The sequence below is a fragment of the Dipteris shenzhenensis genome, chromosome 14 (assembly GCF_047967505.1).
Source record: "Dipteris shenzhenensis isolate YYH24624 ecotype China chromosome 14, Dip_SZ_1.0, whole genome shotgun sequence".
In the NCBI taxonomy this organism is placed as follows: Eukaryota; Viridiplantae; Streptophyta; class Polypodiopsida; order Gleicheniales; family Dipteridaceae; genus Dipteris; species Dipteris shenzhenensis.
In genome coordinates this window covers 7,828,032-7,851,505 of record NC_141609.1, presented here as the reverse complement: position 1 = coordinate 7,851,505, position 23,474 = coordinate 7,828,032, and the positions used below count along the sequence as shown (strand labels likewise).

Here is a 23,474-nt window from a genome sequence, read left to right as displayed (position 1 = left end):
AACTAGTCCAAGAATGGCTCGGGCGCCTTCTTCCTCCACAACAGAATATAGAGCGATTTAAATACTTGCAGGCCGCAACTACGCTGGTTTGCCGCTGCATACATATTGCTTGTGCCGGCCCCCATGGCTACCTTCCTTCCGGCTGCCGACCAACCAAATGGGAATGCACACTCACAGATTTTCAAAATACACGAGTCGACAACAACAACAGTTGGATTGCCTTCGTCAGATCCAACTGCACCGCATCTCCTACGCATCTTCTCCACCGACAACGACCGTAGCTAGCCTCTTGCTCCAAGCTCACGGGCTCCGCCGCCAACACCTCCTCTATCAACCGGCCAAGCACCGAGCTCCAGCAGCAACTACAGCAAGCAATTCGTTGTACACTGGAGCAGCCAGTAGAAAGCTTAAGGATGGAGTAGTAGGCGTCCTCGAGATCCTGCTTGTAGCTAGAGCCGACGCTTCGCTTGCGATCGAGGCAAAACTTAAGGCGGCGGTACATCTTGTAGAATGAACCGATTTCGTCTCTGTTTTTTTTTCTTGCGGAGTTTCTCATCATCTGTTAAAGGTGCTGCTGCGTTAGAAGGGACGGCATCAGAGGCAGAAGGCGCGACGGGGCTGGGCAACTGCTGCACAGGGCCAGAGTCCCCCTCGTAGTGCTTGCGTTTCTTTAGCGGAGGTTCGATCGCCATAGCTTCAGTCGACGGAGAAGAACAGAATCTCTAAAGATTTCGACGCATCTTGAGAAGATTCCGTCGGTCCTCTCTCTACAAGACACGTGGCGCCCATAGAAACTAAAACACGTGGCACCTTATCTCCACTGCCACATCAGCAGTCTCCAGCACATGCCATGTGGCAACCTTATCTTTGAAGCTGCCACATCATCACTCTATCCAATTGCCACGTGGCAACCTTATCCTACCCACGTCATCACTGCCACGTCAGCTGCCATGTCATCACTGCCATGTCAGCTACCACATCATCACTGCCACGTCAACTGCCATGTCATCACTGCCACATCAGCTGCCACATCATCACTGCCATGTCATCAGGCCACATCATCAGTGCCACGTCACCCTGCTGACATCATCTGTGCCACCTCAGCAGTCCAGTCAGCACTGACCCTCTGCAGGCACAGTCCCTTGCCAGGCACACTGTGCACACACTGCATGTGCACACTCCTGCCACCTCAGCACAAAGCTTCACTGGCACACCTCTTGCTAAGCACAGTGCCACATCATCACTGCATGTGACTCACAGTGACACATCATCATTGAGCACCATTTGCACTCCTTTTGCCCCTCCACCTAGATCAAGTCATATCTCTTGATCCAGGAAGAATTTGAGGGTGCTCCAAAAAGGAAAGTCGCTCGATTTTTCGTGCTCTACGCGCTCGTTACATCACGCGCACATTTCGGCGCAAGTTACACTCACATTTGAGCCTCGCCGACAAAACCACTTCCTTCACGCACATTTGCCTCTACATTGATGCATCTGACCCAGCACTTAAAAGGAACAAAGGAAAAGGAATTATTTGCTGCTCTTTCATCGATCGACGGTTGGTTTAGATCTAGATCAGAGTAGACTAGATCGCCATAGAGGGGACGCTTTGAATTCCCCAAGTTGCCAATCTAAGCCATGCCCGAAATTCCCGACTAGTACCTACTCGGAGTCAGTCCATACGCTCACATCCGATTTCACATCATTACATTACCTGAAACCTTACGTTCATCAGTTCAGTGAGCAGACTTCAGAGTTCAGAGGCATTGCAGATTGATTCAGTGGGCAGATAGCACTTGATTTCACACACACATGCCACCATTGTAAAGCCTATTTGGCTATCTCACGGCATCGTGCACATCATTTTTCAGCCTTGTAAAGCCTCTTGGCTATTCCCGGCATCATTGCCACAAGCCTTGTAATACAGGTCAGATCTTATTTACTGCAGTTCTATCTTCACCGACGGTACAGAGATTTCACTTGGCATCTTCAGTGTATTTGCAGTTGATTCATACAGAGTTTTCCAGGACACTTTTTGAGTACATTGTTTGCATTATGTCGACTAGCAACCTCAATCTGGAGGCATCTGCTAAGTTAGACAACTCCAATTACGGTACATGGAAATACCGAATGGAGACCATTCTTGTGCTTCAGGACAAATGGGAGTATGTCGATGGATCCATACCTAGACCATTGGCCGATCCAGCCACTAGTAGCTCTACTCCATCTGTTGTCACAGCACCAGCAACGGGATCTACATCGGGATCTACATCTACACAAACAGTCTCCGCATCAGTAGCAGATCCTGCCATTGCCCGAGCTCAAGCAGAATGGGATAAGAAAGACAAGTATGCCTATCACCTGATCAAGCAGAATGTGCAAGATGTCATGCTAGGACAGCTCAACACAGTCAAGACATCAAAAGAAGCATGGGATATGTTCGCAGCTCTCTACGAGTCCAAGAACACATCCAGGATTCTCACCCTGAGAAACCAGATCAACCAGAGTTTCCGCAATAGCAATGAAACCGGTCATGCTTATGTACTCCGCATCAAAGACTACAACAATCAACTTGTAGCAGCAGGAGAGACTATGAATCCCGCAGAAATGGTTCAAGTAATCCTGAATGGACTAGGAGAAGGATATGAGAATCTGGTCCAGAGTATTGCCATCCAACGGCAAATTCCAACACTTGAAGAACTTCAGTCAGTTCTACTTGGTGAAGAACTCAGGACTCAGGCCATTCAAGCACGTAAAGGTCATTCTAATGATCAGGCATTCACCGCTTCAGACAGAAGCAGAGGCAAAGGCAAAAACAGAGGTAGATCATATCAGAAAAGTGGTCATCATCATCAACAAAATCAAAGTCAGAATCAGCATCAGCATCAGCATCAGCAGCATCCTCAGCAACATCAAAATCAGCAAGGAGGAAATCATTCCAACCGAGGAAGATTCCAAGGACCAGGGAATGCATCCACCAATGTGTCAAACATTCAATGCAACTATTGTCACAAGTTTGGACACTATGAAAGAGATTGCCGCAAGAAGCAGTATGACCAAGGCGGTCAATCTAGCAGTAATCGAGGGAATTCCCGAGGAAGAGGAAATCATCGTGGTGGACATTCTAGTCACAGTCATTTTGCAAATGAACATGGCAATATGTTTCTTGCAAGTGAGGAAGTGCATCAGACTGATACAATGCACCTAGACACTGATTTCAATCCCAAAGAGGATTTCAGCTATCAAGTCAACCAAGTGGAACAGGATCCTTGGTACATCGACAGCGGTGCATCATCTCATATGACAAATCATCAGGAATAGTTCACAGAAATGAAGCCATTAGAAGGTCAAAAGAATGTCATCTATACAGCAGACAATACACCGAATCCGGTTCAAGGGACAGGTGTTATCCCTATGAACAATTTCACTGGTACAAAAGGATTAGTCAAAGATGTGCTCTATGTTCCGAAGCTCAACAAGAACCTTTTGTCAGTAGGTCAAATGACGGAACACAACTACAAAGTCATCTTCGACGGTGATGAATGCACTATCAGAGACAAATCCAAAAGAGGTCAGCTAGTAGCAAAAGGTGTCAAGGAAGGCCGCTTATACAGGATGCTAGCTACAGTACCAGATAAACATGCCATGTCAGCTCAAATGCAACAGATGCCACTATCTACAAAATGGCATAAGAGATATGGTCATGTCAACTTCAAGTACTTGTTAGATCTAAGGAATCAAAATATGGCAATTGGGATTCCGAAGCTATAGTTTCTTGGAAAAGTTTGTGAAGCATGCTGCTTCGGCAAACAAAAGCGAACCAACTTTGTCAGAAGTACCTCTCGTGCACGAGGTATTCTTGATTTGATTCATACAGATGTATGGGGTTATGCCCAGACCCGCAGCATCAATGGTTCACTTTATTACTTGACCTTCATCGACGACTACAGTAGATATTGTTGGGTCTACTTTCTGAAAGAGAAATCTGAAGTGTTTGCCAGATTTCAAGAATTCAAAGCCCTGGTAGAAAACCAAACAGGCAGAAAGATCAAGGTCATGAGATCAGACAGAGGAGGTGAATACATGTCTTCAGCATTCATGAACTTTTGCAAAAATCACGGTATTCGAAGACAATTCACATGTGCAGATACTCCTCAGCAAAATGCAATAGCTGAAAGGAAGAATGGGACTTTAGCAGACAGTGCTAGAGCAATGCTTAGTGAAAAGCATCTTCCGAATCAGTATTGGGCAGAAGCAATAGCTACAGCTAACTACTTGCTTAATCGGCTTCCTACCGAACCGATACAAGGTATGACTCCTTATGAAGCATTCACTGGACACAAGCCACGCATTGGGCATCTCCGCATATTTGGTTGCATAGCATATGCCCACATACATGATGATCATCGCAGGAAATTGGATGCGAAGTCACGCAAATGCATCATGGTTGGCTACAGTGAAGAAAGTAAAGCATACAAATTGTATGATCCCATCAACCGCAAAGTCATTATCTCCAGAGATGTAATCTTCGATGAGGAATCAGAATGGAAAACCTCACCTACACAGGAGATAGAAGCATCGACTTCACAGTCACTTACAGAACAGGTTGATGAAGAAGAGCAAGAATTGCCAGCAACACCCCAAACACTGCCACAGCAGCTCAGACGGTCTACTAGGAAAAGCAGACCACCAGCCAGATTGACATATGCTCAGAAAGGCAAAGCAATTCAGGTGGAAACCACCAACTATGCTCTTATGACTACCATCATGGCTACAGAAGAGCCAGTGTACTTCGAAGACGCAGTAGATAAGCCAGAATGGCAAACTGCTATGAATGAAGAAATGGATGCTTTGTATAAAAATAACACTTGGGAATTATGCGACCTTCCACCAGGAAAGAAGGCCATAGCCAACAAATGGGTATACAAAGTGAAGTACAATCCAGATGGCAGTATTCAAAGATACAAAGCCAGATTAGTTGCAAAAGGATTTGCACAACAATATGGCCAAGATTATGATGAGACTTATGCTCCAGTAGCAAAGATGGATTCCATACGGTTCTTGATATCACTAGCGACACTCAGCAAATGGAATGTGTATCAGCTCGATGTCAAGAATGCATTTCTCAATGGTTATCTAGACGAGGATGTCTACATGCAACAACCAGCCGGTTATGTTGAACCAGGAAAAGAGAACAAGGTTTGCCATCTCAAGAAAAGTCTCTACGGCTTAAAGCAAGCACCCAGAAGTTGGTACAGCAGAATTGACAAGTATTTTGCTGATCTGGGATACATGAAGTCCAATGCAGATCATACTCTCTACTACAAAGTTCAAGGGGAAGATATTACTATTGCACTTTTGTACGTAGATGATCTGATTGTGACAAGAAGCAAGGATAGCTTCATCAGAAAATTAAAACAAGACTTATCTGTAGAGTTCGACATGAAAGATCTTGGACTTATGCACTATTGTCTTGGAATTGAGTTCTGGAGAGATTCCGATAGCACATTCATGAGTCAGCTCAAGTATGTTGACAGTCTCTTGAAGAAGTTTCATATGGCAGATTGCAAGATTGCAGCCACTCCCATGGAACAGAGTTTGAAACTTACTAAAGATTCAGAAAAGCCTACAGTCAATGACAGATACTACAGGCAACTCATTGGATCTCTTATATATCTAACAATCACACGGCCAGATATTTGTTATGCAGTAAGCTCACTAGCACAGTTTATGGCAAATCCAAAACAGTCTCACTGGAATGCAGCCAAAAGAGTCTTGAGATACATCAGAGGTACAAGACAATTTGGGATAGAATACAGAGGAAGTCATCCACGGTTGCATGGATACTGTGATAGTGACTATGCTGGAGATCATGAGACCAGGAGATCGACACAGGGATATGCATTTTTCCTTGGTCAAGGTGCTATATCATGGTTGTCAAACAAACAGCCAACTGTTTCTTTGTCTTCGACTGAAGCAGAATATAGAGCACTCACTACAGGTGCATGTGAGGCTATATGGCTCAGAAGACTATTGTCAGAAACAGATTACTTTGATGAGTCAAAGCCAACAACAATATACTGTGATAATCAATCGGCTCAAGCATTGGCCAAAAATCGAGTATATCACTCCAGAACAAAGCACATTGATGTCAGAGAGCACTTCATCCGATAAAGAGTGTTACTTGGTGACATCACACTGCAGCATTGTGATAGCAAAGAAAATGTTGCAGACATCTTTACCAAACCACTCGGTAAAGAGCTATTCGAGAAACACGGACTAGCTCTTGGTTTGATGCAGAGGAAGGACATTCCCATTAAAGGGGTGTGATGGAATGTAATGCTCAGTCCTTCTTCGATTCCCCAGAATCATCATCTTGAGGGAAGGCCTACTTCATGATGTTGATCTTGAGGGAAGGTGTTGAGAGTTACGCTCAACATCATGTGATCATGTGTGCATAGCACCATCACGTGATCATATGTGCATAGCACTAACCTTATAGAGTGCTATAAAGGAAAGGGTTAGCTCCCCTAACCCTAACCCTAAAAGGGTTTGTATATATTCTATTTTTTCAACTAATTCTAGTGTACAGTTAGTCATTTGTGGTGTGCTCTCTAGCTGTGCCCTCTCTCCTCATCTCCACTCTTCTCCTCTCCCCTCTTCATATTTTGTCAAATCTTCTGTTCACATGGTACCTCAGCCTGTCATTGGAGACAATATGATTTATATGCACAAAAACCTTTTCTCCTTCCACAATTCTTCCTGCCTCTGTCAGTTCTTTGAAGGTATCCCAATAGTCTGAAAGAAAATCTTTGTGCTGCTCCAGTACAGAGCTCATTGTGAACTCCATGTTGAAAATATTGTGGTATATATGGAAGTTACTCTGAGCCTTGCATTTGTGAAGAAACTCAAATAGGAGCAAATCTGGAGAATTGTCCTCTTCTGGTTCCATTTGTTTTTTGATGGAAGAATCAGCACTCTGCTCCAGTCTCTTCTTTTTGCCTATTCAAAAACTTATATACTATGAATTCTATATGCTGACATATGCAATCAGTGAATGCATTGGATATCACCAGATAATTCCTTCATGACATCTCATGACTCACCTGGTGATTGCTGTGGTCTAATAATAGCAGCAAAAAAGTCCAGCTTCCTCTTGAAAGGTGGGGCCTGGGAGCCAGCTGTTCCAAAGCAAAAACATTTCTCATCATCAAGGAAGATTTCCATAGGGCTAAAGATAGCAAATTAATGAGGTAGAAGTGAGAACCAAATCAGACACAGGAATTTGCAGCAAAACGCGATGGGAGACCATTTGGAAAATATAAAGCACTCTCCTCGCATTTTGTTGCAAATTCTCCAGTTTTGTTCATGTGCATGTCTAGGTTCATCTCAGTGATTCCTGGACACTATGATCTCATATGCAAGAGAAATGCTGGAGCTGAGTGAAACTTTTCATGAGGAATGTGTCAACAACAGGAATTTGTAGCAAAATGCGATATGGGCTATTTAGATATTTATAAACCACTCTCCTCGCATTTTGTTGCAAATTCTCCAGTTCAGTTCATGTGCATGTCAAATCAAGCACTAGGTTCATCTCAGTGATTCCTGGACACTATGATCTCATATGCAAGAGAAATAATGGAGTTGAGTGAAACTTTTCATGAGGAATGTGTCAACAACAGGAATTTGTAGCAAAATGCGATATGGGCTATTTAGAGAATTATAAACCACTCTCCTCGCATTTTGTTGCAAATTTCTAGTTTCTATTCATATCCATCTCCAATCAAATTCCTGGGTGATTTACCACATTCTTGGACAGTATAAATTGAAAATGTAACAAGAAGGATGGAGCTGAGTGAAGACATTTGGACATAAAAAATCCAATGGATGGAAGAAATATATGTTAAAAAACATTGAAACCAATCTAGAATTCTGACCTTTTTTTTCCTTTTCCATGCTGTTGGAGTTGCACTGGTAAATCTCCTGCTCTTTCACTAGCTTGAACTCTGCACTCTAGGTAACCTGGAGATCTGGCAGTAGTAGTAGTCTTCAGGTAGGTTGCAGTCTGGATGGAGTGTGCTGGGTAGGAAAGGATCAGAGAGAAGGAAATGGATGATGCGAGGGTCGTGGCAGGGATGAAAGATTGGGAGGCACGGGAGGGAAGAGTGGTTGTGGTATTGATTATGAAATCATGAATGGCACAAGTTCCAAGGCATAAAGTGTACTTTCACATGTGCCAAATTTCAAACTCCAAGAGATCTGGGTCCCATCCACACGTGTGAAAAACGACTACATTCCACACGTGTGGGATTTAGAAGATGCCTTATTTGTATTTGCACTTATTTGTGGTATCTTGTTTTAGACCTCTTGCCCTCCAGTCTCTGCTCTCTTACCTCCCTACCTCCATACTCTGCAACATCAGCATCCTATCCAGCAGCACAGGTTCATCCTCAGCACAGGTTACTCATCAGCAGCACAGCACATCCACAGATAGATTCCAGGTCAGTAACAATGGGTTCTCCCCTTAGTCTCTGCAATCTTCTTGCCTACAATAGAAACAATCCATCCTGCATGGAAATGCATAGACTCAAGTCAAGACAGAGAAATCACTATAGGAATGCAGATCTTCAAGTGTGATATTTGCATGTGAGGGTAAAACTGTACTTATGGGTTCTCCCTTCAGTCTGTGCACACTTCTTGCCTTCCATAGACTCAATCCATCCTGTATGGTTATGCAAACACCTTCAAATGACTGAAGGCATATTCCAGCATGCTGCCTCATGAATTTGCAGGAAAACGTGAGGAGAAGGCCTTAGGAATTTCAAACAGCTGAAATCGCGTTTTGTTGCAAATATTGAAATATTGCTTCATCAACCCCTGTCATTCTGGTTTTGTGACTTCCATAGCTATCCATAGCTGTAATCTTCTTGCATAAACTCCATTCATACTGTATTTAGTTGTAGAGACAAAGAAATCACTGTAGGAATGCACCAGCATGTCATTTCAGGAATTTGCAACAAAACGCGATTTGGACCTGTTTGGAATTTCAAACTCCTCATATCGCGTTTTATTGCAAATTTCTCTATATTGCTTCATCCACCCCTATGATTGCCTTTTTTTTGTCAAAACATGTTCTCCATGTCTGTAATCTCTTTCCAATCCTTTGTATGCAGTTTTTCAGAGTGATGGCAAGAACCAAGTCAACTGCAAGGAAAGTTGGCAAAGGGCCAGGGCTTGTAGCAACAGCAACTAGGGCAGGTACCAAGAAATTTAGTGTGCCTCCAAAGGGAAGAGCTGCACATGGCAGGAAGGGTAAGCCAATGAGCCTGCTCAAGCAAAAGGCCAAAAGATTGAATCATGGTGCAGGTGTGCTAAGGGAGATCAGGAGGCAACAGAAAGCTATAGGCTTTGCAATACCCAAGGCACCTTTTCAAAGACTGGTGAGAGAAATTTGTGATAGTTGGAACCTTGGGTTCAGGTGGAATAGAACTGCCATTCTTTCCTTACAGGAAATGGCAGAGGATTACTTGGAAAAATATTTTGAATATGCAATGCTTGTAGCAGCCCATGCTCACAGGGTGACTTTGATGGCCAAAGACTTCAACACTTTGTCCAGAGTGAGATGGAGGTATGACAAGCTTGTTCATCCTGTGGAATGGTAGGACATAAAGATGAGAGACATATTGCTAATTCCACCTACAAGGAAGTTGAAGGTTGATGAGGTAAAGGTTGTTGAGGTAACGCACTCAAAGAACACCAGAGGGAAGGCTGCTTATAGGGAGTCACTGAAGCAGCAAATAAAAGAAACAAAATCTGTTATAGATGTGGAGACTGGAAAGAAGGAGCTGCAGATACATAGAAGGTTGCAGGAGCTGGGCCCTGATGTAGTTGTCCATATTGAGGATGAAGTTTCAGTGAATGATTTTGACTTGACAAAACAATGCTTAGCAGCATTGGCTCATAAGAATGAGTATTGCTCAGATACTATCATTCTTGCAATGCTCTAGTAAGTGTCTATTATTTTACATTTTTTGCAAATCAATCCTCCTTGTACCTCCTTTATAACCTACCCTAATTATTTTTTGGTCCTATGCAGCATGATGAGAAGCTGGCTTCACCCCTCTGTACAGCATACAGTCCATATTATTGATCCTGCCATTTCTTCTAAATTAAGAGATGCAAAGGAGACTCCCATTAGTATTTCCAGCTGGTTCAAACACTGCAATTTTGAAGTAATTGATGTTTTGCTACTTCTATACCATAGCAGGTATGTGGGTGACTACTTCTTTTAAGATTCTTCTTTAAGATTGGGAACTCTTGTAGCCTTTGATTTCCTTATGCTTTTTTCCTTGTGCAGTGACCACTGGAGTTTTGTTTCTATTGACATCCAGCAGAAGCAATGCTTTCTATTCAACTCTCTTAAAAACACACACAGAGAGCTGAAATTGTAAGTGCTGTGTGTGCTTTTTGAACTTAAAACTTCATTATTTTGATATCATCCTAACTAAATTATACATATTGCAGTTGTATTAGAAGGCTTTTAGATGCATTGGATCACTGTCCTCCCAATGTCTCTCTTTTGGATTCAATAGAGCCAATAAGTCTAGAGGTAAAAAGTCTATTAAATGCTATGTCTTTGAACTTATTGAATAATTTTTTTTTGTGCAGATGCTAGCAGTTTCTAACATATCTTTCCAATTGTACAGACACCACAACAAAATGATTCAAGTAGCTACGGATGGAGAGTGCTGATCAATGCAAAATATCTACTTTCAAGCTACTTTGAGAAGGAACAGCCAGACCTTGTAAGGAAAAATAATTTTCATTTAGCTTGAAGATAATTCATAACGATACAAAGTGTTCTAAATTATCGTCTGCCATTGCAGATGAAAGAGGATAGCTTCAACTCAAACTATGTACATAATTTTAGAGCTCATACAATTTGGAGGTTTTTGAGCTATGCCTCCCCCAAACCTATTGTACCAGCTACAGTGGAGCTGGGTGAGAGCTCTAAAGTACAAGAAGGTGTCATACACCTTGATGCCACAGATGAAGCACCTAATGCTGAGGACCAAAAGCCACAGGAGCAATCACATAGTGCTGAGGAGGAGAAGACACAGGAGCAAAGACCTGCTGCTGATGTTTTTGAGGAGAAGGTGGAGCAGTAGCAAAGAGATGCTCCTGGGGCAGTGGAGGAGACAATGGAGCAACACCAACATACTGCACAGGACAGGATGGAGCAGCAGAAAAAAGATCTTCCAAAAAATGTAGAGCAGCCTCTGGATCAAGCTGTACATAAATAGAAAATGGATGTCAGAAATATGTTCTACATATTTAACTAAACAGTTCTGTACAAAATCTTACTTGATTGAATACAAAACCTTTGTTTATGGAGTCTGTGTTATCTCAATTTTTAAATTTTCGATGTCTTTGCATTTTATCGAGCTCTCTCTTCTTTTGAGCAACTGCAAAAAAGCAATATGAATCAGAGTGGTAAATTAAACTAATAGCAATGCTTAATGAGACTAGGATAAATCAGATGGTGTACCTTTTTGTTGTTGTAGATAAATAAAAAGTCGTTTGAGATAGGACCTTCTGTCTCAAACAGATTGTCACTGCGCAATTGAGCTAGGGAGCAACATTCTCTTAATGAGATATTGACTAGCACATCACCATTCTCAACAACATCAATATCAATAAGTTGATTTTCTGCACCAAAAGAATCTTCATCTTGATCCATTGGGACTAGTTTTGTGCCTAGCATTCGACTGCACTTGTAATAAAAAGACAAAATAAAATTTTGTGATGCAACCATGTACTTCAGTTGCATAGAAGGTTGGACAACCTCACAAAACACTGAACTACATGTCTTCTTATCCCAACCTTTATCCAAAAATTGTGGCATGCATGCCGAATTTGTTGCTTTAACTGTGAACATTGTTTTTGAAACCTTCACTGGAAAGGTATTAAACAAGTCCACAAAAACTGTGAGAGGCATGCATAAAGAAATTTTTACTATCCTAGTGGCAATATTGGGCCTCCAAGCTTTCTATACTTCTGTAAAAAGCTTCGCCCTATATGCCTCTGTAACATTAGAATGTGGGTGAGGCCAATCCACTGAATTCCATGCCGGAAGGTCTTGTTTTATTAATACACCATGTGTGTTAGCTTTGTCCAGCAACTGATAAAAATTATTAGTAAAAAATATACCTGATTGAGCTAGCTCTGTTGCACATCGACCTTGGTATTGTTGTTCTCCTATCGATCCATGCAGAACATCTATAAATCCTAGAATACAATCGATGTTTTGCCATGTCTCATACGATGAAGGATATAAATCTGAAATAAAACAACACAAGAATGTCAATAAGCTAAGAGAGAAAGCTTCATCTTAAAAATCCATACACCTTGTAAAGAAAAAAACCACAATAGAAAAATATACAATTAGGCCTATGTTGCAGAAGATTTTTTGGATAGTCTCACAAGACAAGTTCTTTATGCATGTACACGTGCTGAATCAAAACTTCTTTCACGAATATCTTCCCTTTGGTGATTTTAAAATCTCGTACTCTTCCCTTCCACGATGCCAAGAAAATGTTTTTTGTCTGGGGTCTTTTTCTTTTGCTAGGTTGCATGAGCACCCATGCTCCTTTCAAAACACTAAACCTTTCCCAAGTTCCTTCCGTTTTGACTGTACTTGAATTCTCTACCGATGAAATAAAAGAAGCAGGTCGATGGGGTAAGGATGTTTGGTATAATTCTGTTTGGTATAATTCTGCCTTCGTAGCATTATCATCCACAGAGCGTCTTCCACAAGAACGGTCGTGGTTTTGGTTCACCATGGAGATTTTCTGAATCTGTAACAATAGCAAAGTAATGTAACTAAGATAACAATTTGAAGTTTCAAGAAAGAGAAAGTGGGTAGATAGACAGTTGACGAGAAACATCTTACTCTACGCCAAACAGGATCAAGGGAGCAGTTTTGGAAAAGAAAGGCTACTGCACAATGAGGCAATGGTGTAGAATGGTAGACCTTTCGCAGGAAAGGTCTACATTTCAAAGTTCAAAGGAAGGTGGAAGCGGGAAGGCCCTTGTCAGATAAAATGTCAGTTTAGATTCTATCTTCTTGTCTAAAGATCTTGTGAGAATAAAAAACCAATCTCCACATTAATGTAGCATGCTTGTACCTACATAAAGTATTGTTTCTTTTTCTATTTTCTCTTATTTTCATGAATTTTCAACGTTATGTTGGCCCTCTATTGATTGGTTGAGAGCTTATTTTTCCAAACCGTAAAAGGCCCCAAAATGAGCTCCCTTTTTTCCTAATGATATGCATGCTTGCATGTTTGGATATGTGTAAACAATATTTTATGTTATTAGTTATCAATAAATTTGTCTAATGACAAGTATATAATTTATAGTGAGTAATGGTGGATATAAAAGGGAACTTTCACGTTCTCATTGTTTTAGACATTTTAGGCACTATGCCTATGATGGGGAAATGCCATTTTGCCATGTCAAACAATTACTTAACAATTACATGTTGATACATCAATACAAGGGCAGAGCCTTCTTTCCTTTTGAATCGAGTAAATTTTAGTTTTACACTTTGGATGTCCAAAATGGCACCTGCAATTTCGGCCACCCCTTGAAGCTGCCCATTCACATTTCCACTAGTGCATTGGTGTTGATGGCGCATTATCTCATGTACTACTATAATATAACCATAGATTAGTACATGGTTTGAGCTATCATAAATGAGGATCATCTATATTCCCCAATTGTATATATAGATATGTTGTTTTCAAGCTTCTAGCTTAAGTCAAGGAAAAGGGTGGTGAAGTCCTGGTGGTGAAGTGTGAGTTTGAAGGACATTATAAAATACAAGGCTATTAAGATAAGTGGGAACTCATAAAATGCAAAACAATAAATGTTTGTAGTATGAGAAGATGTGTACTAAGTTGTCAAGACTACCCTTTTCATAGAGAACATCTCACATGAATATTTGTTGTACAACTAGGTGTACTGTACTTTTTTTATCAAAACATCCTTCTCCTAAAGACTATCTTACTAAGGATGATTGAAAGAGTGTCAAGGAAAAACATGTTAGAAAAGAAAAGCAGGTAGGACTAGTGTCTTACGCACTACACATTGATAGATGTTTGACAACTCCCATCATAAATGTATGGGGAGAGTGTGATCCAAGTATTGTTTGACAAGCAATGATGATAGGAACGATGGTCAAACCTCCATAGCATGTGTGAGCAAGCATGTATTTAAAATTTCCATGTTTTGCATAGTTACTAGGGGATGTCATCATATATCTTTACCCCATATGTTGTGGGTACTCATCAAGCTTTAAAGACATTACTAATTTTAGGATATTTAAAATTATAAACTAGAGAGTTTGAAGCTCTTTCCAAAGTGAATAGAAAATATCCTTTAATAAGCAGGCATCATTTACAAATCCCCTTCTTATTGAAAGCGTTGCATACTTTTTGCTATCTTGGGGCATAAGCTTTCATCCTTTCAATAAGTGAATATTGAGCTTAAAAGTCCCCTTGAAAAGTTTTTGTTACAAATTAAGTACGTGAGAGAAATATTTATGATGAAACTACTCAAGAATGGCATGGACTGAATAATTCCTCTCCTGGCTCTTATTTGCAAAATGAATTTGCTCACTTGAACCCCTTCCAAGAAGAGCAACTCAGTTCGAACAAATCTCCTAAGAGATCGCGTTCTCTAAGCGAGTTAGAAACGTACTTGAAGCTCAGAAGCTTGCCACTTGGAGGTTATTGCATTAAAAATGCCAAATAGAGGTCCCATGAAAGACATAGATGGAATCCAGGGGCAGTTCTGAGGTCGGTGTGAAACCCCTCAGGGAATCTAGGGTGAATGGAGAAGGCTTGACTGATTCAATTCGTATAGACAAATCGAAAGAAAAGAGTTTAGACCATTCTCCTATGCCTTTGTGCTTTTTTAAAATTATGATTCCACCACCCATTTAAAAAAAAAGGGAGCCGCCTGCCTCTATATATGAGCATCTGCCGCTCCACCAGTATACTGAGTCCGCGCATTCTGCACTATCTCAGCTTCGTGAGTTCGTCTTTCCATATCCGCACTAATTCGGCAATTATTTTATCGCTTTCTTAGACTAGTTCAGCAGGGAGACTAACCTTAGTACATGTTACACGCTTATTGACATTTTTTCTCTCGCCAATCCGCTTCTTACGTTGCATGTGTCTGTGGACTGCAGAACTCTAAACAACATGGCTCACCCAACAAGCCTTTTCCTTTTCGTTGCCATCTTGTTTGCCTTCCTTCTTTCGGCTTCAGGTAATTACAGCAGGTTGAGTCGTCAAGTTCTGGTTTCAGGACCGTAAAACTTGCTGTGGTTCCACTGAAGTTTGAACGTCTCTGTTATTCTGTTAAACAGGGAAGTTGCAGTGCGAAGACCTTCCCGTTGATCGTTGTGCCTTTGCGGTGTCCTCAAATGGAGCGCGTTGCATACTCGAGAAGAGAATAATGGGGAACGAGGATATTGAATATGAATGCCAGGTAATTCTCGGGAACCGTCATGGGTATTCTTGTACAGGCAGGCTCGTTGATTTTCGGGATTGTGAGCCGTGACAGAGTTAAAACTTTAGATTGCTCCATGAAGTGGGTTTTCAGGACTCTAAACTCTCCCGCTTTGAGGAACCTAAGTCATTGTTTGTTGCATTCCTTACAGACATCAATCGTCACAGCAGAAAGTTTTGCAGAGAGGATCGAGACACAAGATTGTGTCAAATATTGCGGGCTCGACAGGATGTCCGTGGGGATGTCCTCTGATGCTCTTCACGAAAGAAGTTTGATTACAGCTCTCTGCTCTGCTGAGTGTCAAGGCAATTGCCCCAGTGTTGTTGACCTCTACACTAGCCTGGCTGCTGAAGAAGGTCAGTTTGGCTAAGATTAATCAAGGGAGCTTTAGCTTAATTTAGGTCTAAAACATGATCTTTAAGGGAAAACATTTTTCATGGCCCTTGATATGAATGATTTGAAAATGTGCAGGTGCTTCATTGCCTGAGCTATGCAAGGCCCTTGAAAGTGATTCTAGAAGAGTACTTTATGTTTGGGAACCTTCACCTCCACCTTGTTAGCACATTTCATATTTGAAGACCTCTTGATCAGAGTCGAGGGTACTTTATGCTTGGGAACCTTCATTTTACATTTTATATTTGAAGACTTCTCAGGAGTCCATAATGTTAGAATAAACAAATTGGACCTACTATTGAGATTTTTCTACACAATGTAGCTTGGTTCCTCAGAAGAGCTTTATACATTCTAGGTCATTGTTTTTCTGTCACTCTTTACTAGCTACTTTTTCTCTGCGTACCTTTTGTCTGGCTCCACAGACTCTGGAGGTCTTTGCACGATGCTAATCTCTCTCTCTCTCTCTCTCTCTCTCTCTCTCATGATGGTGATGATGATGATGGTTATGATGATGTCGATGATGATGCTGAGATTGATATATATAGTCGAGATATGACTATGTTGTACTTAGGATTTAGTACTGCCATTTTGCTTTTTTTTGCATTCGGCATTGGTGTGGATGCTCGTTTAGTAGCTCCACTACCGCAGCTCGTTGTATCAGGTTTTTCACAGTCTCATAGACCCATCGGTCTTCCAAAGACTTTAATAAACTTTCTTTCTTTCTTTCTTTCTCTCTTCATTTGTGCATGCATCGATGTGCACACATCCATGGGTGCACCTACATGTGAGTGTGTGTTATTCTATCAAAAGGCACCTGCTAAACTACATAGGCGCTTGGTAGTGGTTGTGCACTGAGAAAAATTTCTACTAAAGCATTGTATAGGGTTGTGTTATTGGGTAGGTCGTTGCTTGATAGACTGAATTCCAAGTGGAGTTTTTGAAAACAAGTATAGAAAACCAGATGGCACATGACTAAAGTATCACATGGGTTATTTAACAATCTTTGTAAGTTATCGAAGTCATTTGGTTTTACAAAGACATGGAAGTATAGATACTAAGGAATACAAATTTATGTAACATAAAAGAAGTTTGGTTCTAAATTTTGAAACATCAGAATACAGTAGCCTACCACCCCCCATTCCCCCATCCCATGGAGGTTCCAAGAGGAATTTCCAAGAAGTATCACAATTTAAGTGCACAAGCTAAGATTAGCATGCATCACTTCAATCAAGAGAGTTTCATTCATGCATAGAAGTTTTATGCAGCTTTAATTTTTGTAATTATTGTTGAGATATCGAACTCCACTCGTGATATGCCAGGGTGACCGTTGTGCATTTATGTCACCTACTTGTTAGTTGCAGATACGGTTGGTACACCGCCCATGAATAATAGCTGGATGATAGCTATCTTTATGTACTCTAGTTAGTGGCTCGATTAGTATGCCACCTAGGTTAGCTGAGTTTGCCACATATAGGGTTCACCTATTCCTTTTGTACTAAGAGAGAGTTCTTTTTGGCTTTCATAACTAAGAAGAGAAAAACTGTTTTTAGCCTCCACCTTTGTGTGTATTCCCCCATTGTGTATATGAGAAAGCTGCAAGTGAGACTCCTTACTTCTCTCCCACTCTCTTCACATGGTATCAGAGCTTGGTTTGTGGTAAGGAGCTCAAGAAAGCAAACCAAGTTCGTGGTGTCTTGGTAAGAGGATCAGTGTTGCTTTCCTTATTCAAGTTTGGGAGCAAATCTCTGCAAGTAGCACAGCCAGAAAGTGCAAGAGTGCACTGTCTCAGATTGGGATGCCCTTCGCAGTGTGGCGAGAGGACAGCATATGCTGCGGGAAAAGGCAAAGCCCTAGATGACATTATTTTTTTGATTCGAGGCCATTTCGGGGCCCGTTTTGGTGGCGAAAGTTTTTCGCAAGCACTCAGAAGTGCCCTGTTTTTGCTGTGCGACCACTGTTCTACAGATCGGTGAAAAGTTACCATAAAAATTGCATCGTATGCATGTGTGCAGAGATATTGGCAGTGACAGAATCATTCTTATTGCCTGTTGATGCATAATCATCACTAGGAAGTGACTATGTGGTCAAATACCACTTTCGTAAGTTTTGCAGATTTGCCCTTGTGAGGTAGAAGTTTTGGTTTTTGCAGTGACAGAGTATTTTTGCAGTGTTTTGTAATGGCGTTTGATGCTCTTTCATAGATTGTCACTGAAAAGCTTGACAAGAACAACTTCCAAGCATGGAAGTTTAGAATGACGAATTTCCTTAAGGGAAAAGGCTATTGGGACTTCATTACTGGAGCTGAACAAGAACCCGTTATTCCTAATTTTCCCAATCAACAAGAGTTGCAGGCATTTAAAGGATGGCATGAGAGAGCCCAAAAAGTTATGTACTGGCTATCTATCAGTATTTCAGATTCTATGATTGTGCATATTTAGGATGCAAGCATGCCGAAGGAGGCGTGGGATACTTTGACAAAAATGTAAAGCACAAATACACAAGCCAGGAAAATGCAGCTCAAGCAGGAGTTGCATAATGTGCAGAGAGAAAATATGAGCATCAATGACTACCACATGAAGGTGAAGAAGATTGCAGATGCACTTGCTTCCATTGGGTCGCCAATGGAAGATGATGATTTAGTTTCTATGACCTTGAATGGTCTAGAAAAGGATTATGCACAATTCTGGACATCCATTGCTGTCCGTGAGAAATTTCCTGATTTTGAGGAGTTGATTGCTCTTCTTATTTCTGAAGAGCACAGAAATGGTGGTGCATCTTCTTCAGGAGGAACTTCAAAAGAAGCTATCTTCTACTCAAATGCTGGAAGAGGTAGAGGCAGAGGTAGAGCAGGCGGATCTGGAGGCCATGGCAGAAATCAGAATATGCAGTAAATTCAAGAAAACCAGTCCTATGGAGGAGGATGTGGTAACTTTAGAGGCAGAGGGAGCCAAAGAGGTCGTGGTGGATGGAAGAGAGGCCAAAATGCAAACATCCATGTTGAATGCTACTACTATGGTAAAATGGGTCATATGGCTAAAGACTGCTATAAAAAGCAGAATGACATCATGAATGGAAAATTGCAGCAAGGTAATTATGCATCCTCTAGTAGACAGGGTGATGACAGAAATGAGCATTTGTTTGTGGTGTAGCACATGACCAATTTTGACTCAGGTGCATCAAACCACATGACAGGTCATGCAGATTGGATGCAGGATGCAAGGAAAATGCAAAGACCAGGATTTGTGGAGACTGGTAATGATACTGCACATCCTATTGTGCAGATTGGTAAACTTCCTTTGTCTATGTAGGATGGGAAAAAGAAATACCAATCTGATGTATTTCATGTCCCGAATATCACCAAGAACATGGTCTCTGTTGGTCAAATGGTTGAGCAGGGCTTGCAGGTCAGATTTAATCCTCATGGATGCTTTGTTGAGGATATGAAAATTAAAGGTCACTTGATAACAAAAGGGAAGAAGAAGGGCTGGATGTGTAGATGCCTGATTTGAGTGCAGTAATTTTTGCACATGGGACCGATGTAGTTGCAAATATTGATATCTGGCATAAATGCATTGGTCATGTTAATGTACAGTGACTTAAATTAATGCAGGCCCAAAATATTGTTGCAGGACCTTCTTGCAACTTTTGCTTAATTGGGGGTGACATTGAAAACCCTCTCTCAACCTAGCTTCATGAAAGGGTTTCTCCAAAGAAACCTCATTGAAGTAAGCCATTAAGGTAGTTTTGCCAGCAGCAAAACCCCTTTGAAGTAGGTCTTCCAAGGTAGTTTCACTGGTGAAACTACCACGGACAACATTTTTAAAAGTGACATAACGTTCACATCCAATGTTCAAATATAGTCATTCAACCACTCAATTTGATTTTAAAAACCCCATTTGAGCACATCTATGGAGTTATATTTTGGAAAATATTGCATATATAGTATTAAATATTACACGTATTTTATGAGAGTAATATATAAGCCCAAGTTAGTACTTATTTATAGTAATTTAAACCTCTTTAGAAACATATCCATAAATGTCTTGTTATTTATGCTATTAAAACACTAGAAAGCTCTTGTCATATTGATATAAATGTGTTTAATAAGTAATCATATATGTATAATATTATTACATTAAGAGTGATTATGAGGGATGTTTCTTAAAGGAATATTTTCCAACACTTGTTTTAGGTAATAATAGGGGTACAAAGGATGTCTATGAATAAGAAATTTTATGTTATGTAAAAATGAATGAGTGACTATTACGTATATGTTTATGATAAAGGAATCTAGTTCTAGTGAAAATAAAAGTGTTAAAACCGTGTTTCTTAAAGAAATATTTTTTTTTAAATCTCTTGAAGAACACGCTCGGATAATCGTGCTCATAGGTTTTTGCTCATAAAATTGACACATCCAAGAAAGAAGATGATGCCTCGGACATCAAAGACAAGCTACTAGTGATGCACATTATATTAGTTACAATCATTGATGCACTTGGAGTCCTAGTAAGATGGGGGCCTGAATCCAAAGAGCCGCACTTGGCTTTTCCCAATCTCTTCACATATAAAAAAGAGGGCCATCACAAAGTCAAAAGCAACCCCCCATCCAAATTCATCAAGCCAATGGTAGTGGGAAAATAACCAAAGGACAAGGGGTTCTTGAAATCAACGTGGATTGAGTGAGGAACGAAAGGATCAATGAAGAGCTTGCGACCAAATTCCTAATGACCAGAGCAAGATGCAACACTCCTTCAAAAGTTTAGATATATCTTCACATGGGAGTACACAAATACAAAGGGCATTATGCTAAGCCTAATTCAACAACAAATCCCACTTATTCCTTGTGCAAAAACCATTCAACAACAATAGAGATGCCAAATGAATCCCAACTATGCAAAGTTGGTAAATGCCAAGATAGACCGAGTATTAAAGGTAGGGCTTATCTATTAGGTGGACTAAAGCAATTGTATATTCCCAATTGTTATCATGCCCAAAGCTACTTTGAGTCTACATTGACTACAAGAGACTCAACAGTTGGCAATCAATGACTCACTCCCACTTCCGTTCATGGATACAATCATGGACAAAGTGGCTAGCCACAAAATGTATTCATTCATGGATAGGTATAAATCACCCTAGATGAAGAAAACCAAGGGAATATGATGTTTATCATCAAATGGGGTGAAAATGGAAGAGGAACTCATACTAGAGGAGAGATGGGCTTCATGAAATTTACTTCTTCATTAAGTGGGAGATACTCAGATTATAGGCCTACTTTTCTACATTCTCATATCCATACAAAACCTTATTCTACAAGATAACCCCTTTTAACCTTTGCACCATGTGTTGTCTGGTGGAGACACACATGTCGTGGGGATGCTGGAAGTGTGTCGATGGAGCTCCTCACTCCTGTGCTATTCCTTCTGGGAGCATTGTCTAGTAAATCCTTCACTCGTGTCACTCGAGTGCCTCTCGGATCATTTCAATGGGGTTTCCACCGAGAAGAAGGGGGAGAGAAAGAGAGAGAGGAGGGGGAGGGAAGAAGGGAAGGGGAGGGATAAGGAGAAGAAGGTGAAGGGGGATCGTGGAAAACACCAAAGGAAAACAAGGAGAGCAAGAAAACCTCAATTTAACACATGATCAAGAAGAAAGCTTGTATTTCTCAAAGGTTGCATACAACAATGAAGACCTAAGTCAATCACTTGTCCTTTTATATAAGTTACCTTTTGAAGGGAGGGACAACACTATTCATTGTACCTCTCTCTCTCTCTCTCTCTCTCTCTCTCTCTCTCTCTCTCTCTTTCTCAATCCCTTGTTACAACCACTTGGGCCCATATGGCATCAAGGCATATGCTGATTCTCACAACCTTCCCTCTATCTTCAAACGGCTCTTTTGTTATCCATATATGGGATCCAAATGGCTCTTGTGTTATCCTTGCCAATTTGGGTGATCTCGATGACTACCTCGATCTTGAGCCATTAGTGGCTCAAACCCCATAGGAATACCTTGATCCTGAGCCATTTGTAGCTCAAAGCCTATAGGGTTTGGGTGGGAAAGATCCGGTAGCATGCTCAATGGCTATTAGCATGCCCCCCTTCCTATTGCTGAGCCTCAAACGTGCTGTAGGAGGTGGGTGGAGAGAACCATATGGAGTACTGCATAATGGTCCAATTGCCATGGGGTGATCCACGTGAAGAAGCCTGGTGCTTCCAGAAGTGGGTGGCATGCATGTCCTCAAATGTTGAAATGTGATGGCCATGGAGGTTGCAGACCAAGAAGATACGGGTGTAATTTTTGGAATTGGGAGGGGCCGATGTCGGGGTTGAAGAAAATCTAGTTTTTAAGGTTGTGAAGTTTTTCGTCAACGGGACGACTGTGGGCAGAGAGATCTTAGAGTAGTAGGAGGATAAGGTAGTTGAAGTGCACTACTACTACCATCACGGGGTCGGCTACTACTGAGCTATAGGTATCGTCGTTGAATGACTGTAGGTGAAAGAAAAATCCTTCTTGAGTCATTTCCTTGGGGAATTTGTACCTAGGGAAGTAATATATGATATTGGGATCTTTTGTTGGAGCTCCCAGAATGGAGCCCAGCACCATCATCATTCCATGGGCATATAGAGGGGATGGATTTTCCACTCAAGGTATGATAGTAGCACCAAAATTTCTCCGGTGCACCAATGAGGTTTAAGCATGCAGTCTGAGTCAATGAGGGGAATGGGTGTGCCTAGGGCTAAGTGGTAGCCACCACATGTGCACTTTGGGTGGGCTCGCCTCCATCCATTGAAGGATCGAGTGATAAATATAGTGAGGGGGAAAACTTCCATTATGTTGTACAAGTGATGGCCGAAGCCTTTGAGTTGTGGCTTCCAGTTATGTGTGAGGGCACTATTGGGTAAGTCCTAGAAGGATTGCAGGTTGGTGGGCTACCATTGAACATCTTATGGTGGTGAGGAGGGGGGCACTGGAGGAACATCATCATCTACATTCAACATGGGGTCCTCCTCCTCTACATTCCCTGCGGACGAAAGTTTGATGGGCCGGTGGACTAGAATTGTCGGTTGTAGCAAGGTATTGAGCACTTCGTCTAGGAGGTCAACAAGAGCATTGGAGGATATGGACTAAGAGGTCCCATGCTATATGATGCTAGTGTTGGAGGTGTTAGAGGTGTATTTGAGTAGGTTTGTGCAGGGAAGAGGAGGTAGGATAGGATTGGCAGATTGTTGAGGGGCTTGGGTAGGACTTGTAGAGTGTGTGGGATCTAGGTGTGGAATATCTGCTAGGGGGGGGTTAGCATTAAAGACACAGATGGCTTCCTACCCTTCCTCCTCAATGACATCTTCAAGGTATGCAACATGAATTGTTTCAAAATTGCTGACCAAGGACTCTATTGAGTCCTGGAGAGCTTGTAGCACCCTGTTGAACACAATGATGATGCCGATGGGGTGGTAGGTCGTGGAGTGATAGGCAGCTAAATGCCCTTGATTTTGAACTGCCAAGG

At 41.4% G+C, this 23,474-nt stretch overlaps 1 protein-coding gene across 1 annotated transcript; it reads left to right on the top strand.

Moving 5' to 3' along the window:
• The first annotated feature begins 15,269 nt into the window (after positions 1–15,269).
• Positions 15,270–17,471, top strand: LOC147894142 (uncharacterized). The gene is made up of 5 exons (XM_087384653.1): positions 15,270–15,336; positions 15,437–15,558; positions 15,731–15,935; positions 16,051–16,100; positions 17,376–17,471. Exons 1-5 carry the CDS (start codon positions 15,270–15,272, stop codon positions 17,469–17,471), a joined length of 540 nt encoding a protein of 179 aa, XP_087240779.1.
• Positions 17,472–23,474: the final 6,003 nt, after the last annotated feature.